The sequence below is a fragment of the Podarcis filfolensis genome, assembly GCF_964270895.1.
Source record: "Podarcis filfolensis genome assembly, chromosome: 6".
NCBI lineage: Eukaryota > Metazoa > Chordata > Lepidosauria > Squamata > Lacertidae > Podarcis > Podarcis filfolensis.
In genome coordinates, this window is record NC_139609.1 from 95,671,579 (window position 1) to 95,689,653 (window position 18,075).

An 18,075-nucleotide genomic window follows, 5' to 3' on the forward strand; every position below is an offset into this window, starting at 1 on the left:
AAGCAGCACTAGAATTTCCATAGTTGAGTCTTCAACCCCTTATTATTGCGCTTTGCCTTCTTCAAGTTTGGCTTTGTTTAAAACTTGCTAATTACCATATTTTTTGCTCTATAAGACTCACTTTTTCCCTCCTAAAAAGTAAGGGGAAATGTGTGTGCGTCTTATGGAGCAAATGCAGGCTGCACAGCTATCCCAGAAGCCAGAACAGCAAGAGGGATTGCTGCTTTCACCGCGCAGCGATCCCTCTTGCTGTTCTGGCTTCTGAGATTCAGAATATTTTTTTTCTTATATTCCTCCTCCAAAAACTAGGTGCGTCTTGTGGTCTGGTGCGTCTTATAGAGCGAAAAATATGGTAGGTTTTCAAACCTTTTTTTGTAAATTCAGTATTAGAAAATGTACTTTGAGTCTTCAATCCTTTATTACTGCGTTTTGCTTTACCTAGGTTGAGCAAGGATTATAATACGTCAGAATTTTTGGGATTCAACCCTTGTTTGAATTTTGGTCATTTAAAGTTTATATTTTTCTATTTCCTTCTGAGGAAACGGAATACTTCAGTGAAACGAGGTTTTTAGCCAACATCCCGTTAAGGCTTTGTTCTATTTTAGGTTTTCCCTTAAGTTTTTTGATTTTTATTATTTAGTTGATTTCTGCAAGATAATATTTCTAGTCGATTACTTCTCGTTTCAGGGATTTTCACGGCATTTCATGTGTTTTGTGCAATTGAAGCAACAAGAGCTCACCTTACTTTTGGATTTAATGGGGACTCTGTTGCATGCAGAACCAATGCTAGTGAGCACATGGTCCCAATCCCACCCCGCTTGGTGCCAGTGTCAACAGTTTGCACCCCAGGTCTTCAGCTGCCCTGACCACAAGGCTCGCATTTGTGACCGGGGTGCCTTCACGAGCCGCTCGGTCGGCCTGTGCTTCTTTCCCCTTCAGGCTGACGACGTAGCAGCAAGGGCGAACAGGTTGGGCGTGCCGTGTGTCACAAGCCTAGGCCAGAGTTTCACGAGCCTCCTGAAGCCAGTTGAGCAGTGGCGGCCGCAGAATCTGTGCCTGCGCTTGTGGCAAACAAACAGCCCATGATATTCGGCCGCCGCAAGGATTTGAAAGAGTCGAGGGTAGATTGAATACCGTAGATTCCGGCGTATTAGGCGACTGGGCGTATAAGACGACCAAACTGGCACTGCCAAGTTGGGGTTTCGTCTTATAAGCCCAGCCTTATACGCTGGGCAGGAGGAAGCCGTCGGGCGCAACGCGGAGCCCGCCACCCGCTGCTGCCTCGGAGGTAGTACCCAGCGTATAAGACGACCCCCCAACTTTTTAACCTCTTTTCCGGGGTTAAAAAGTCGTCTTAGACGCCGGAATCTATGATAACCCTCGGTTTGCTTGGGTGACAGAAAGGGGCAAGGGTTAGGCAAAACATAGAAGGCAGATTTTCCAAATGAGCTAGCCAGTGGGAGGTAGGTTTTGCCTCTGTTTTAACTGTAACGTGAAGTATTTGGGTAGGGAAGGAGCGCGCGAACGAGTGGATTTTGGTGAAAGGGTGGCAAACATGGCTGGTGGTGCGCTGCGAGGAAAGCCGCCCGTGTGATGTACTTGTGGATATGTGTACACATCTGTTAGACTATCCAAAGCTCTGCCGAGAAATAAATGTATGACTATATTTGAAAGAGAAGAAGAAAAAAATCTATATAATATATTTTTAAATACAGAACTTAAAAGCTGTATACTCTTCTTGGGTTTTGATTTCCACTGTCCTGTAACCTTCGTCTGTTTGGTGGCTGTAATAAAATGTCGTTTCGGTCTCCAAAGGCGTCTTGCTTTCCATGATTGGTCTAGGCTGAAACCGGGAGGGGGAGAAGGAGCCAGAGTTCGCTTCCACAATGGCTTACTCTGCACAGGGGCAGCAGAACCAAACCAAGGGCCAAGTTGCCCCATGAGCATAGCTGTCAACCGTCCCTTATTTGGTGGGAAACTCCCTTATCCCAGCGCTGTGTCCCCCTGCTGTCCCTTATTGATGATGTCCCTTAAATTTCCTGGGTTTCGTGCTCGCCCAGCTCAAGAGAGAAGCAGCAGCTTGGGGTCCTCCGCCTCGAGACAGGGTGCGCACGAGCTGCCGCGTCTCGGTCTCTCCCTTTTCCCCCTCAGGGGTGCGTCATGAGGAGACGGGTGACGGCGGGCGGGCAGGCAGCCCCTTTCTTGCGAGACTTCCGCCGCACTGCCAGGGGAAGCTGGAGGCGGCGGCGGCGGCGGCAGCGGCTGAGGAGGAGGCCTGAGGGAGGAGAAAGAGGAGGGGGTGGGGAGGGACGCAGAAGGGTGGTGCTTCAGCGGCCGCCGCGGCGCCACAACCGCCTCATGCTGGGCTCGGGGGTGGCGTGGGCGAGAGTCTCCCTCCCTCCCTCCCTCCCTCTCTCTTGAGCGGGGAAGGGCCAATGGAACTCCTCGTGCCAGGACGATGGCAGCCCCGATGTACTGCTTAGCATCCCCTCCAACCAGTGCAGCATCTTAATGTAGTGATTTCCCCCTCTGGATCCCTTTCATAACTCTATTTTTATAAATCATTTGTCCATCCATAGTTCAAATTTTTACTACAAGTTTTCTGTCAATCCTACCAATGTACGTAACTCTTTACAATAGCTTTTCAAATAAATTATAAACGTTCCCCATTCTTTATTAAAGAGGTCCTCTTCCTGGTTTCTAATTCTGCCTGTAAGCTTTGCCATCTGGACGTCGTTCATCAGTTTTGTCTGCCCCTCTTCTTTGGTTGGAGATGTAGACCCTTAGGATCATCTAGTCCAACCCCCTGCAAAACACAGTCACTCACAGCAAAAGCAACATGGCTCCATCAGTGGCAGATGTCTGTATAAGCTAAGCAAAATCCCTTATTTTGGCTGCTGATCCCTTATTTTCGAGGCTGCTGGTCCCTTATTTTCAAATCTGTAAGTTGACAGCTATGCCCATGAGCAACTATCATTGCTCAATATCCTGCAGCAAACATGCAACAAAAGGCACAGGGGCATTCGGAGGTAGCAAACCCTCCTTCTGTACACAGCCAAGACTCAAAGGATGGGTGGAAGCTAAGACTGAAATCCACCGGTGGACCACTGGCCAGCTACCGGCCTGCTAGCTCCTAGGATTCATTCAAAGTATGTTAGCTTAGGTGAACTGTGGGCTCTGGTTGTGCCAGGCACTGCCTATATTGATTTTGATCTCCTTTAGATTGCCTGTTCATGGAGTGTTCATCCCAACAGGCTTGGCCCAAGCTTACACAGAAATTTCACCACATCCAGCCTTTATTTGTTCTGCTTTGATTGCAGAGAAGCTGTACAACAACAATGGTTTGCTTCCCATTGATCACCAATTCATCTCACACTTTTTTCAGTGCATTGCCCCATCGCTCTGTTAATCACAACCAGTCCTTTCTTAAGTGGATTTGTTGCAGCAGAGCACTTTAATCTACTTTAATTGTGCAAACCTTAATTTCCAGTACATGCTCAAATCCCTGCAAAGGAATGACTTTAGTGCATTTATATCCCTGCTCTCTTTCTGACATGGCATTCAAAGCAGGCACTCTTTCATTCTGGCACCGATCGAGGTGGCCCTGCAATCATGTCCAATGTGCTTAAACAAGAGCGCACCGTTGGCATCACTTAACACAGGCTAGTGTTTCCCTAAGAGAGTCAGGCTGTTTGCCTTGTAAATTTGGAACACATTGCTGGACCACAGTGGTTCTGGTGTTAAAGCTATGCAAGCCCGAGGCTGGCTATTCTGCTAAATAGGAGGCACCCAGGTCTGATTTGGTTGTCTGAATAGGCAGCAGAAGGGCAGGTTGGGTTTCTTCGGTTTACATTTAAGCTATGAAGATCAGAGAATCAGCTGCTTCATGTCCTCATGGAGATAAGAATCACCCAGGAATGCAATAAACTCCACTATGTCCCCATCAAATCTCTGGAGTCCTCACAGTCCTTAAAGAATAACTGAAAGCTTCAAGGAACTGATTAATCTTTCTGCACCTCTTGAGTATTCTCCAGTGAGACTGAAAGGGTTCTGGAGGAGTCATCTGTGGTGTATTTCATCCCGGAAGAGAGAGGCGGTAGAAAGTCTTGAGCAATTTTAAACATCAGGAACTGAACGGTCCATGGAAGATTTCGCCAGCCCACTTGAAAGCCTTAGGAGACAGAAGGAACAGGAATCAGCCCGGGTGTTGCAAGAGGCCTTTAAAAGAGGTCAAAATACTCTCTGCAAAATTCAGCTTTACAGCTAAGGCCACAAAAGTTTTTTCCTCCTCTCCCACCCCAGTAATACTAGAAGTTGAAGTCACTTAGTTAAACTGACTAGGGAGAGCCAGAAGGAAGCATTACTTTTCTTAACACATTATTAGATTGCATTGCTTCCTGCCACTGATATGGTGCCTGCCATGACCTTAAAAGGTAAAGGTAAAGGGACCCCTGACCATTAGGTCCAGTCGTGGCCGGCTCTGGGGTTGCGGTGCTCATCTCGCTTTATTGGCCGAGGGAGCCGGCGTACAGCTTCCGGGTCATGTGGCCAGCATGACTAAGCCGCTTCTGGCGAATCAGAGCAGCGCACGGAAACGCCGTTTACCTTTCCACTGGAGCGGTACCTATTTATCTACTTGCACTTTGATGTGCTTTTGAACTGCTAGGTTGGCAGGAGAAGGGACCGAGCAACGGGAGCTCACCCCATCGTGGGGATTCGAACCGCTGACCTTCTGATCAGCAAGCCCTAGGCTCTGTGGTTTAACCCACAGCACCACCTGCGTCCCTGCCTTAGGTGACTCTTAAAAGAAGAACAGACAAATTCATGGTGGTTGGGCCCTTCAGCCATTCTATATAAATGGAGCCTCCAGGTTCAGAGGCAGTCTGTCTCGGAATGCCATTTGCTAAGGGTCAAAAATGGATGAGTGTTGCCTTCAGGCCCTGCTTCTGAACTTTCCAAAGGCCTCTGGCTGACTGCTGTTGGGAACAGAATGCTGGACTACATTGACCCTTGGTCTGGGCTCTCCTTGTGTTCTTATATTTATGTTCAAGGTAGACAACAGAGACTGGGAGCTTATGTGACTTGTCTAGCACAGGACTGGGGGAATCTGTGGCCCCCTGGAGGTTGCTGGACTCCAACTCACATCAAACCCCAGCCATGGTGGCCAACGTTCAGAGATGATGGAAGCTTGGACTCCAACAATGTCCCGGAACATTCAGAGCAGATAAAGCAATTCTTCATGTGGTGCATGATTAGACTATGGAACTCCCACCCACAGGAAGAAGCCATCAACTTGGATGGCTTTAAAAAAGGGTTGGGCAAGTTCATGGAGGGGGAGAGGGCTATCAGTTGCTACTGGCCATTATGGTTTGGCTCAGACTCCACAGACAGAGGCAGCAACGCTTCTGAATGCCAGTGGCTGGAAAACCACAGGAGGAGGGAGATGCTCTTGTGCCCATGTCCTGCTTCCTAGTTTCCCAAAGGTATTGGGTTGACCACTGTGAGAACAGGATGCTGGACTTGATGGGTCTGGTCCAGCAAACCCTTCTGATGTTCTCAAGATCTAAAGCCACAGGTTCTTCATCTCTGTGGCAGCGAGTTCCCAGCTGGGGTGAGCTACGGATTGGGTGGCCATTTCTCAGCTCCCTCACTTAGCCGTTCTGCTCACCACCACCACCCCCAACCCTAGGCTACTCACTTTTTGACCATGTGTTCGTAGATCACGGCAGGGACAATGGTCAGAGTGATGATGTTGCCAGAGTTGGTGAGGACCTCTGTGATCTCCTTGTCCTTGAGAAGGAAGAGTTCAAGAAGAAGGTTGCTCAAAGATGGAATAACAGGTTTGGAATTGCCCAAGAAAGATGTTAGACTGTTTTTGTATGCCACAACTGCAGCTAGAATTTTGTTAGTTAAGAATTGGAAAACACAAGAAGTCCCAACAGTGGAGGAATGGCAGATGAAGATGATGGACTTTTCAGAGCTAGCCGACCTGACTGGAAGAGTCCGCAACCAGAAGGAGGAGGAGGAGTACCAGGAAGAATGGATGAAATTTAAAGAATATTTAACTAAATATGCTAAGATAACTTAACTGGAAAAACTTGCAAATACCAGATAGGCTTACGATTTAAATATGTAATGTTAGAGAATAACATGTTTAAAGATAAATGAAAAGAAAGAAAGATGTTAAGTGATTAAGTTAATTTTATGAGAAAATTGGTTTTGGAAAACTGTTACAATGATATACACTGAAATTCAGCCAGGGGGATTTGAGGAAGTCACTTAACAATGTTACTAAGATTGGATTAAGTACAATTAAGATGTATGCTTGTTTGTTTGTTTAATTTTTTTGGGAAAATCAATTTAAAAAATTGGAAAAAAACAAAAAACAAAGATGGGGCGAGCTGCCACTTTACTGAATTGCACAAGGGAGCCCCCCCCCTCCTGCACCCATTAAAAAACGACATTTTTTTGTGCCCCCCTGTTGTCTGGGGCCCCTGACAGCTGCCTGGGGGAAAGAGAGCAAAGCCAGGAGATCCCAACACTATTTGAAGGAGGATCTTGAATCGTAGAATTGGAAAGTTGGGAAGGACCCACGAGGGTCATCTAGTCCAACCCCCTGCAATGCAGGAATCTTTTTGGCCCAACGTGGTGATTGAACCCACAACCCTGAATTTAAGAGTCTCACGCTCTACCCACTGAGCTATCCATGCTTGCCCCCCCTTTTACCTTTCTCCCCTCATAGCCCAGTATGTTCTGTCCTGTGCCACCCAAACTCCACTAAGCCTTGCCCATCCAGAATGTCCCCAAGTACCTCAAATTGGGAGGGGGGACAGGATCTAGCTGGTGGGCCAGATTCCCATCTCTCTCTCTCTCCCCATGAACTCCCAGAGGCCACTTCTGACAATCAGGCAGGCTCAACCTGCCCACCTGTCAATCACCCGATGTCACCATGATGTCGGGCGACCCAACGTCAAAGGGAAGAATCGACAGCACACCCCACGTCAGAGCTTTCCAAACTGTGTGTCGTGGCACGTTAGTGTGTCAGCTGCAGTGTGTAGCTACACCGCACACATTCTCCCTGCGCTTTTCCTGGGGCTGGAAAGGGGTTAGTTTAACCTCCAGTTCGATAGTAAAACTGAATGACTGTGTCATGAAATGATGCAAAACTGAATTACCGTGTCGCAAAATGATGCATGTCTCAAAAGTGTGCCACCAACGTGAAAAGTTTGGAAAGCTCTGCTCTAAGTGTGGCTGGGGTGTGGAAAGCTTTGCGAGGCAGACTGGAACCTGTGCCAGAGATTTCCTACGCTTGCTCTAAATGGACCCCCTCTTTCTTGCTGCCCCACATGCCTGGACACCCCCCAGAAAAGGACTATTTTATGCCAGCCACCGCTTTCTCCCTGCTCTTGAAATCTCTCCTCCAAACCGCCTCTGACCCATCAGTTCCAAACAAAACCAGGCAGAAGGTGTGGACCTGTCTATGTGCCCAAAGAATGCTAGATGCTGCGCATAACAGAGGACTTGCAAATAAACGTAATAATATTGACACAGTCACAGTAGAGCACTGAGAGGAATGGGCATGGCTACATCTGGATTTGGGGACTGGGTGCAGAAGACAGCTTGGATTTTTTGATTGAGTTGTTTTGGTTTTTTAAAAGCAAGTTTCCAGCTTTTAAGGATTTGAACACAGCCCGAAATTTGCGTGGCTCCACAGAGCTCTCTGCAGCATCCTTTGCTCCACTGCCCCTTTCACACAAGAGTCCTTACCCTCAGGCCAATGACATTCTGCCCGTTCACTTCACAGATGTAATGGTTGATGAGGAGCCCGTTCCGAGCCGCAGAGCTGCCTTTGGCCAGCGAGTTGACTTGTCCTTTCTTGACAATGAAGCCCATGTGGCCCATGCTGTCCTTGTGCATTGTCACCGTGCGCTGGAAAGGCCTACCGAGCAAAGATTATAATGTTAAAGTCGTGTAATAGCGCATCACACCATAAATACAATTATCATTTTACGCTTTGCACCCCCACCTTTCGGACTGAGTTGCCGGGGGAAAGAGCATACACCGGCTTAGCCCTTTCCAGTCTCCAGAAAACCAGAGCTTGGGAAACCAGGCCTTTGAGCCTGGAAGCCATTAGGATATGGGTGGGTTTTATTTTCAACCCCTTTCCTATATTTTTAGATATACCGTATTTTTCCATCTATAAGACGCCCCCTATTTTGGGGAACTCCAAATCAAGAAAATGGGGAGGATTGCCCAGAGTTGTTGATTGCCGAAAACCGCTCACCCGCCACTGACAATTGCACATGTCGCTGAAGACATTGCCGTAGCGGCAGCCAATCACCTGCAGCCCTTCTCACAGCCACCAATCACCTGCAATATCACTGCTAAGAATCTCCTGCTTGCCACTGCGACCAATCGCCCAACCCACCTCTGCACTACCCATGTATAAGGTAAAGTTAAAGGGACCCCTGACCATTAGGTCCAGTCGTGGCCGACTCTGGGGTTGCGGTGCTCTTCTCGCTTTACTGGCAGAGGGAGCCGGCATACAGCTTCTGGGTCATGTGGCCAGCATGACTAATCTGCTTCTGGCGAACCAGAGCAGCGCACGGAAATGCCGTTTACCTTCCCACTGGAGCGGTACCTATTTATCTACTTGCACTCTGACGTGCTTTCGAACTGCTAGGTTGACAGGAGCAGGGACCGAGCAATGGAGCTCACCCCGTCATGGGGATTCGAACCGCCGACCTTCTGATCAGCAAGTCCTAGGTTCTGTGGTTTAACCCACAGCGCCACCCGGGTCCCTACCCATGTATAAGACAAGGGATAATTTTAAAGCTAATTTTTAATTAAAAATCCTCATCTTATGGATGGAAAAGTATGGTATTCCTGAAAAGGCAAGCAGAGGAGAAGCGCCTGCAACTTGCATTTTATGAGCATCCTTAATATTGCAGGCAGTTCTATGGTTCTTAGGAAAGGCAGCCCTTCGGGGTGATAAAACGGCTCAGATAACCACAGCCACTTCCTGCTCCTCACCTGTCCCGGACCACCATGACGATTTTCTCCGGAGAGGCCTTCTTCAGCGCCCGCTTAGCCTTGTCTGTGTTCCAGCCTGCGCAATCCTTCCCGTCGATCTGCAGGATCTGATCTCCAAAGCGCAGGCCCACCAGAGAAGCCGGGGAGTTGGCCTTGACCAGCTGCACAAACAACCCCTGCAGAAGACATTGGGCTGGTGAAAACCGACATACTTGATTTCGAAAAGGAGACCAGCAAGGAAAGAGCCACATCCGCCTAGAGCCCAGAGGTAGGCGTCCCTGGGCAGCAGGTGAGATGGGATTTGGAGGAAGCCAGTCCCACACATCTCAGAAGGGGAGGGAGTTGATGGCCTGGGAGCCCAATAGCTGGGCTGGTTGGCATCATAAACATGGACCATTTATCAACGCCATCTCCAACCCCTCAAAAGATTCCATCAATGGTGTCTCCGTAAAATCTTACATATCACTTGGGAAGACAGGCGAACTAATATCAGTGTACTGGAAGAAGCAAAGATTACCAGTGTTGAAGCAATGATTCTTCAACATCAACTTCATTGGACTGGTCATGTTGTGTGGATGCCAGATGAATGTCTTCCAAAGCAACTACTCTATTCCGAACTTAAAAAGGGAAAGTGTAATGCTGGTGGTCAACAAAAGAGGTTTAAAGACTGTCTCAAGGCAGTCTTGGCCACCTCATGAGAAGAGAAGACTCCCTGGAAAAGACCCTGATGTTGGGAAAGATGGAGGGCCAAGGAGAAGGGGACGACAGAGGACGAGATGGTGGGACAGTGTTCTCGAAGCTACCAGCAGGAGTTTGACCAAACTGCAGGAGGCAGTGGAAGACAGGAGTGCCTGGCGTGCTCTGGTCCAGGGGTCACGAAGAGGCGGACACGACTAAACGACTAAACAACAACAAAGAACGCTGACCCAGACACGGCCACTGTAAAAACCGCAAGGCTGGATTAGATGGGCCTTTGGCTTCATCCAGTAACACTCTCTGGTTCTTCCTGCCTCGGAAAGTCCTAACCTCAGAACTCACCTTATCAATGTTCCTCAGCTTCAGTCCCGTCTTCCCGCGCTCGTCTTTGCAGAGGTGAACCTCCCGCAAGCCGGGCTTGATCTCCGCCCGACGAATCCCCAGGTCGCTTCCCGTCACGGGGGCAACCACCAAGCCTGATGCGGAGGGTGCTGAGGTCACAGCCTGCCAAAGAACCCAAGTTGTGGAACAGTCAATTTAATTTTCACCCACGCACACACTGGATAATGCGGCTGGTTCATTCTCCACATTATGTTTTGAGACTACAATTCCCATCATCCCTGACCACTGGTCCTGCTAGCTAGGGATCATGGGAGTTGTAGGCCAAAAAACATCTGGAGGGCCGAAGTTGAGGAAGCCTGTCCTATGTGGTAGGGACACTCCTGATAAAGTTTCCTGAAGTCCAGGGTATCCTGAAATCTCCAGGTTGGCCTGCCTGCCTCCTGGTGGCAGGCAGAGGGCTTGAATATCCATTCAATGTGTGAATCCTGCAAGCTTTAGCTCGGGCGTCTATCCTCCTCCCATCTCCCAATTAACCTCCATCTCCAAGGCTCAGCGGTGGGAGGTAGCACAGAAGGAGAATCACCAAAGGTCACTTCTAGGTCACTGAAATCTCAGGGTCTGCAGTGCTCCTGACCTGGCTATCCTAGTTCCAGAACAGCCTTTCACTGGGTCACTGTACAAATTTGCATTCCTAGAAAAGCAGCATGGCTCAGTGGTTAGAGCACCCACTTTGCATGCAGAAAGGCCCTTGTTTAATTCCCAGCATCTCCCCATAGGGTTGGGGATCTCTGAAAACCTGGAGAGCTGCTGCCAATCCGAGTAGACAATACTGAGCTAAGTGGACCAGCGGTCCAGACTCAGCAGAAGGCAGCTTTCTATCTTCCTCCGACTGACTCAGCAAGATAATGTCATGGTGGGAAATCAAGGAACCACCAGGATCTGAGGCCACCGTTAAAGGTCACCCAATGAGTTTCAGGACGGAGCAGGGATTTGAACCCAGGTCTCCCTGGTCCTAGGCCAACACTCTAACCACTATGCAACACTGCTATGATTCCCATTCATTGCTCCACTCACTTTTCACTCTGTTCCCACCCACCCTTGGCATGTGGCCCTGGCAAGGTTACACAGAGGGGGGGTGTGGCCCTTTGGTGGAGAAGGTTCTCCACCCCAGAGTTAGTGTGGAGTATGGTGGTTATAGGGTTAACCTCCAGTGGTGTCCTGTATCTGGGAGGAGCTACCACGTGTAAGCTGTGCGTCACAGTTCTTTGTCTGTGAGTTACCGTATTTTTCGCTCTATAAGACGCACCAGACCATAAGACGCACCTAGTTTTTGGAGGAGGAAAACAAGAAAAAAAATATTCTGCATCTCAGAAGCCAGAGCAGCAAGAGGGATCGCTGCACAGTGAAAGCAGCAATCCCTCTTGCTGTTCTGGCTTCTGGGATAGCTGCGCAGCCTGCATTCACTCCATAAGACGCACACACATTTCCCCTTACTTTTTAGGAGGGAAAAATTGAGCCTTATAGAGTAAAAAATACGGTGCTTTTAGTTTAGGCTGAGACGCTGAGATACACAGAGCGTGTCTTTTGTGCTCCGGCACTGAGAGAATGTCTCCAAGTTGTGATGGTTTTTGTGGACTGATTTATGGCTGTAAATAAACGCTTTTAGAGATAGAAGAAACAGTCTCTGGACTTTTTACTTCTTCTCACACGGAAGGCAACTGCTGCAACTCTGCACCTCTGCCTAGGTCGTTTTCCACAGAGTTTGGCCCAGGGGAAACGCGCTGGACAGCAGATTTATCCAAGAGTTAGAGATAGGCAGGTCCTGGCAGAATGCCCCTGCATACAGGGATTCTGCAAATGCAACCGACAAATGAAAAGCTGTTGCAGATGACCCTCAGAAATGCTTACGTTTCCGCCTGCCGGGGCAAGTCCCAGGTTCTTTTGGACCTCCTCACTGGAGAGGGAGAGGCCCATGTAATCATTTAAGTCCGTGAGGTTCGGGTACAAAACTGGCAGGGCTGGAGAGGAAAGAAAGAGGGAGAAGTGAATTCAGAGCGTAAGCTGCACAATAATGCACTCTGCGCGTTATCTCGTGCATCAGCTGCGGAGAATGCAAAAAACCCACAAAAATCAAGTCTCTAGATCTCATGATGTGTTTGCACATGTTGACAATAAGGGCTAGCCCTCCGTCTAATCACCGCCTCCTGTGGGAGTGAGGTCCATAGTTCGATTCTGTGCGGTGTGAGTTTCTTTTATCAGACCTGAATCTTCCAACGTTCCGCTTCCCATGAATTCTAGCGTTATGAGAGAGGAAGGAAAGCTTTCCTCTCTCTCCCCTTTCTCCATGCCCTGCATGATTTTGTAAACCTTCTATCATGTCTTCTTTTCCTCGCCTTTTCTGCAAGCTAAAAACTCCCAGACACTGTAACTGTTCTTAGAGGTCCATCCCGTTTTCTGAACCTCCTCCAACTCTACAATCTCTCTCTACATAATAATAATAATAATATATTTTTATTTATATCCCGCCCTTCCTGGCTCAAAAACCGGGCTCAGGGCAGCTAAAAACAATTTAAAACACTTAATTATAAAAGCAGCATAAAATACAGTATAAAAACATGAATAACAATAAAAATAAAAAATCAATTAGATAATCTCAAGGGCTAGCTGGCTGAATTGGTCCTACTTGGGCCAGGGGAGAATTATTTGTGGGGTCTCAGAGCGGGTGATCTTCATAAAAGGGGAAGAAAAGGGAAATAAAAGATCAGGCTGAATTCAAATTAAAGGCCAGGTGGAATAGCTCTGTCTTCCAGGCCTGATGCAAGGAGGTTAAATCCTGCAGGGCCCTGGTCTCATGGGACAGAGCATTCCACCAGGTCGGAGCCATCACTGAAAAGGCCCTGGCCCTGGTGGAGGATAGTCTGACTTCTTTAGGGACCTCTAAACTATGGTTATTCATGGACCTTAAGGTCCTCTGCGGGGCAGACCAGGAGAGGCGGTCCCGTAGATACGAGGACCCTAAGCCACAAAGCTACGTGACATCTCAGCACTGTTGAAGCTTGCATTGCGAGCCTCTGGTGCCACTGAAGGCTTTTTGTCACCTCTGGATTGTGTTACCTGCTGGCTTGGGCGGCTCGGCCTTCTCTGCGGGAGAAGCTGGAGGAGCTGATGGCACAACGAGGGCAGGGAGCGGAGCAGGGATGGAGGCTGGCGCCTTGGGGGCTGCATCTGCCTGGGCCTGCGGAGGCAAGAAGGGCAAGTGATTAGGTTGGCATCTCCAGGGTCTTCTCCTCCCCACCGGACCCCAAAGATCCTGCTTTCCAGGAGGAGCGATTTGAACTTGGACTGAGCCGATGCATGAAGGTCCCGTGTTGATGCCGTTTATTTGCTTCCATAAAGGAATCCTTTCCTAGGAAACACCTCGAAGCAATTGGCCGATTAAAGACACAAGCAATTAAGAACAATCTCGTTTATAGGAACAACAGTGTCAGGACCTGCATTTAAAAGGCTTGTTGGAAAGGGAAGGTCTTCAGTGGGTGGCAAAAAGGCGTGAGTGAATTTTATTATTACGGTCACAGACCAGTTCCGGCTCACTTACAATATCAGAGAAATCATAAAACACAACAGGAATACATTGAATTGCAATGGGTATAACAGAGAAAATTCAGATATAGCAGCAGTTAAAAATATATACTAAATCTTGATCATTAAAATATAACCTAAAATTGTCATTTAAAATCTTACTCATTTTGGTAGTACAGCTTGTTCCCTGAGTTTTATGACAATTGCACAGAATTTGGCCACCCTTGGCGTGATCTCTAGATCCTTGTCCTCTACCAGGAGTTTTAGACATTGAAGTTTGGACCCATTTGGAGATTTTTGTATAACAGGAGTGATGAATACCAATGGTATATCTCCGTAGAAACGGCAGCGTAACAAGGCATGAGAGACAGTTTCTACCTCCATCAAGCCGCAGGGGCAGACTCGTTCCATGTATGGTTTACCCTTGAATCTGCCCTGCAATAAGGCAGATGTGGCGAAAAGGCAGCAGAATTGATGTCAGCCTGGTGTGTTTGCTTTGTTTGTTTTGCCGCCCTTCATCCAGGGATCTCAGGGTGGTTTACAGCATAGAAATGCAAAATCAAAACACATAACACATAATAAAAACAAAAAACGAAAGGGCAACAGGAAGCCCAAGGGAAGGACCGACTGGTCTCTCACCTTCAGAACGTGGTCCACTTTCATGTCCTCGAGAGATGGGTACAACGTCGCCATGTTTGCTGCTTCTTTCTGGGGGGTGAAGCACACAGAGGAAGATGCCAAGGTGAGGCTACAGCTCTGGGTTCCTGAATACGCAGGAGAACATCAGTGTTTCCTCAATGTTCTACTTTTGGGGAGGTACTGTCACTTTGTGGGGGGAACAGTCACTGATTTTTTAATTTAAAAAACACAGTGGACGCTTGGGTTGCGAACGTGATCCGTGTGGGATGCGCGTTCGCAACCCGCAGCACTCGCAACCTGCATCTGCGCACGCGCGGGTTGCGATTCTGCGCTTCTGTGCATGCGCAAAGCACAATTTAGTGCTTCTGCGCATGCGCGGCTGCTGAAACCCGGAAGTAACCCGTTCCGGTACTTCCAGGTTTCGGCGGTCCGCAATCTGAAAAAACGCAACCTGAAGCAGTTGTAACCCGAGGTATGACTGTATATTAATTGAGTAGCCATATGCAATCAGATTTGAATAAATCCACACCTGCTAGTTTGACCCTCAGGTTTTAAAAAGAACTTGGATACACACACAAGGATTAAAAGCAAACCAATCACTGCCATTCTATGAATCAGGACAATTATCATTATAAAATTTATCGGCAGCCCTTCACCCAAAGGTACCCAGTGACACTTGTCGCTGGCTAGAAGTTCCTTTAACAGATTCATCTAATTGTCTTAGCAGATTAATGCGGCAGCTATTTTCTAAAAAACGGTTGGGAACTACGCAATGCAGTTGCTCAATCACTTGAAAAAGATTGTCCCATGACGATGACTTGATAGGTGTTATCGTGCCCGGCTAATTGATGCCACGGGAGGCAGGATCACAGGTTACTTGCATCACACACAGGAGTGATCACCGGATCATAAAAAGTTAGTCATAGGAAAATGCAGGATCTTCCAGGACAATGCAATGATTGCATTTTGCCACTTGGCATGTGTGCCACAGGGGTGGGCGGTTTTAAAATTAGATCTTGGAAGAACTTGATTTGCAGCCTGGCAGTTCTCCACGGGTGGCACCAGCACTGCCCCTCCAGCCAGCAGGATGCCATCACTGCAACAACCAGGGCAAAGAGGGAATATCCAGTGCCGGATTTACGTATAAGCTAAACAAGCTATAACTTAGGGCCCCACTTTTTTGGGGGCTCCCCCAAAAATATACTTCTTCTTAATTGTATTTCACTATTAATATACTGGGACGTGGGTGGCGCTGTGGGTTAAACCACAGAGCCTAGGGCTTGCCGATCAGAAGGTCAGCGGTTCGAATCCCCGTGATGGGGTGAGCTCCCGTTGCTCAGTCCCTGCTCCTGCCAACCTAGCAGCTCAAAAGCACGCCAGTGCAAGTAGATAAATAGGTACCGCTCCGGCGGGAAGGTAAACTATGAGGATTACCATGACCTCTGACCCCAGTTTACATAGCACTCTGCTTCCCAACCACATAGCTCTTTTCTTCTGATTTGTGATAAAGTTTTCTCGTTTTCTTAAGTACAAGAATTGCTTTGGGATTTTGTTTTTATACCTTTCTGTCTCTCTTTTGTAATTGTTATATATTGGAAATCAATAAAACTATATTTATTAAAGAAGAAGAATTGCATTGTTGAAGGAATCCTACAACTCGAGTAGCCCAATCTTCTGTGTGTTTTTTTTAAAAAAATGAGCCTTTATTCTGAGAACAAACTTACAAAAAAAAAAAATAGATCGCTTAATGTTAAACCAAATGTAGTAAAACTATCATCAGGTTTCAAAATGTTCAATAATAATGCTTTAAGAATACAATGTAAACAAATTTATCGCATCTGCAATAATTCCAAATATCTTCTGTTGTCGTACATAGTCTTGCAGCTTAATATCCCAACACATTATAAAAATGGAACACTTTAAAATCAATGCGTATTCAATGCTCGTCCTACTCAGAGTTGAAGAAAATGGTGATGGGTAACTTAGATTTGTTAATATCAGTGAGTCTACTCTGATACACAAATCGACTCTCATATCAACACCCAATCCACTCATTCTTAATTCATTTCTTAATGACTGTCAAGACGAGAACCCTTTCCGTATCTTCCTGTGTAAACTCCTTGATCTTACGTAACAAAATGTCACGAAAAGGTTTAAAGACAGTAGGTCCAAAAGCCTCTTTCGTCCTCAAGAATCCTCCTCCAAAATAACTTTAAGAAATTCATTAAATATTGTCAGGACATCGGCAGCCACCTTGCAGGTTTGCAAAATCAGCTTCTAAGACAAGTTCATAAAAGCTGAACATCCTGGGACTGCGAGGAGAAAGTCCCTGGTGAGGGAGTCCAGGAGAACACAAAATGCTGGAAAGAGAGCGCTTATTAACTAACTGGCGGCTAATTAACAGCAACCACAAGCAGCGTCCGGAGCAGGAAATCAGTGGCTCTCCCAAATGTACAGTCCCTGCCCTTTGACCAGGTTGGGAATTGGAGTCCAGCGAAATCTGGAGAGCAGCAAGTAAAACCACCCTTTTTGCTTCCCATCAGAAGCAAATTCAGGGTGGCAAATGCAGAGCAACTTTAGAAGCCTTTCCAAACAGCCGTCTGGGTTTTACAATCCAAGGTGGGAGCGTAGATTTTATCCAAATAGATGCCTTCGCTCTCCCTTCCCCCTTCCACACACAAAACAGATCGGCACTCTTACCTGTCTGCTGCCTCTGGCAAGAATTCTGCTCTTGGCTTGCGCGCTCCCAGCCTGCCTCTGACTTTATAACAAGGGCCAAGGCTCAGCCTGGGCTGGGCGGGGGCATCAGCTGACTAGGAAGCGAAACTCAGGTGGCAGAAGAGAGAACCAGGTCAGTGCACCTGGATGACGTCAGGGGTGGAGGTGGTGCAGATTAGAGAGGCGCTGGTTCTGCCATGTGTTGCAATGAAGCAGAGGAACGTCAGGTGACAGACTTCAGCCAGCCGGCCCAGTGCAAGTGGAATTTGCACCAGTGTGGGGTGGAACCCTGAGCAGGAGCAGCTGGTCAGCCAGACCCTCTTCCAGGAAACTCCATTCTGTCCCCCTCATTTTTTTTCCTCCAATGGTCAACCTGCAGCTGAATATATTCAGTACACATTAGCAAGGCTAAGGGGGGTGGGTTTTGTTGCCTGGGCAGCTGAGGACCTCCAGACACACTGCCCAGGCTTGTGTCCCAGGGAAGATCACTTCAGCGCTGCTAATGTCTGGAGGTGGTTGGAGGATAGATGGCAGCTAACAGATTGAGGTTGAATCCTGACAAGACAGAAGTACTGTTTCTCGGGGACAGGAGGCGGGCAGGTGTGGAGGACTCCCTGGTCCTGAATGGAGTAACTGTGCCCCTGAAGGACCAGGTGCGCAGCCTGGGAGTCATTCTGGACTCACAGCTGTCCATGGAGGCGGAGGTCAATTCTGTGTCCAGGGCAACTGTTTACCAGCTCCATCTGGTACACAGGATGAGACCCTACCTGCCTGCGGACTGTCTCGCCAGAGTGCTGCATGCTCTAGTTATCTCCCGCTTGGACTACTGCATTGCACTCTATGTGGGGCTACCTTTGAAGGTGACGCGGAAACTACAACTAATCCAGAATGAGGCAGCTAGACTGGTGACTGGGAGCAGCCGCCAAGACTGGTAGTTGTTTTTCTCTTTGACATCTGGTGGGAGGGCGTTCCACAGGGCGGGTGCCACTACCGAGAAGGCCCTCTGCCTGGTTCCCTGTAACTTGGCTTCTCGCAGGGAGGGAACCGCCAGAAGGCCCTCGGAGCTGG

The 18,075-nt window shown here is 48.1% G+C and overlaps 2 protein-coding genes across 3 annotated transcripts in view; one reads left to right on the forward strand and one right to left on the reverse strand.

The window, feature by feature from the left end:
• Nucleotides 1-15,974, forward strand: part of SNPH (syntaphilin) — a 70,717-nt gene extending 54,743 nt beyond the window's left edge. The window contains exon 7 of the mRNA XM_083618757.1: nucleotides 15,687-15,974. The gene's annotated coding sequence lies outside the window, so the exon portion shown is untranslated. The remainder of the gene's footprint in view (nucleotides 1-15,686) is intronic.
• On the reverse strand, nucleotides 1,667-17,124 carry SDCBP2 (syndecan binding protein 2). 2 transcript variants are annotated; one of them, XM_083619097.1, is made up of 9 exons: nucleotides 16,990-17,124; nucleotides 14,290-14,358; nucleotides 13,186-13,306; nucleotides 11,980-12,089; nucleotides 10,072-10,233; nucleotides 9,034-9,209; nucleotides 7,768-7,939; nucleotides 5,699-5,790; nucleotides 1,667-4,171 (listed from the first exon to the last, which is right to left on the reverse strand). In XM_083619097.1, exons 2-9 carry the CDS (start codon nucleotides 14,341-14,343, stop codon nucleotides 4,117-4,119), a joined length of 942 nt encoding a protein of 313 aa, XP_083475223.1. In that variant the 5' UTR covers nucleotides 14,344-14,358; nucleotides 16,990-17,124; the 3' UTR covers nucleotides 1,667-4,116. The 2 variants fall into 2 exon arrangements, with proteins under 2 accessions (XP_083475223.1, XP_083475222.1); XM_083619096.1 differs by lacking the exon at nucleotides 16,990-17,124 and adding an exon at nucleotides 14,716-15,384 and having other exon boundaries at nucleotides 14,290-14,671.
• Between the last annotated feature and the right edge of the window lie 951 nt (nucleotides 17,125-18,075).

What these genes read in the sequence shown, in the direction of transcription:
- SDCBP2 (XM_083619097.1), bottom strand. Translation starts at nt 14,343, where the DNA reads ATGGCGACGTTGTACCCATCTCTCGAGGACATGAAAGTGGACCACGTT. An exon ending in AAGTGGACCACGTTCTGAAG is followed by an intron (nt 13,307 to 14,289) that starts GTGAGAGACCAG and finishes TTGCCTCCGCAG; the next exon opens with GCCCAGGCAGATGCAGCCCC. An exon ending in CGAGCCGCCCAAGCCAGCAG is followed by an intron (nt 12,090 to 13,185) that starts GTAACACAATCC and finishes TTTCCTCTCCAG; the next exon opens with CCCTGCCAGTTTTGTACCCG.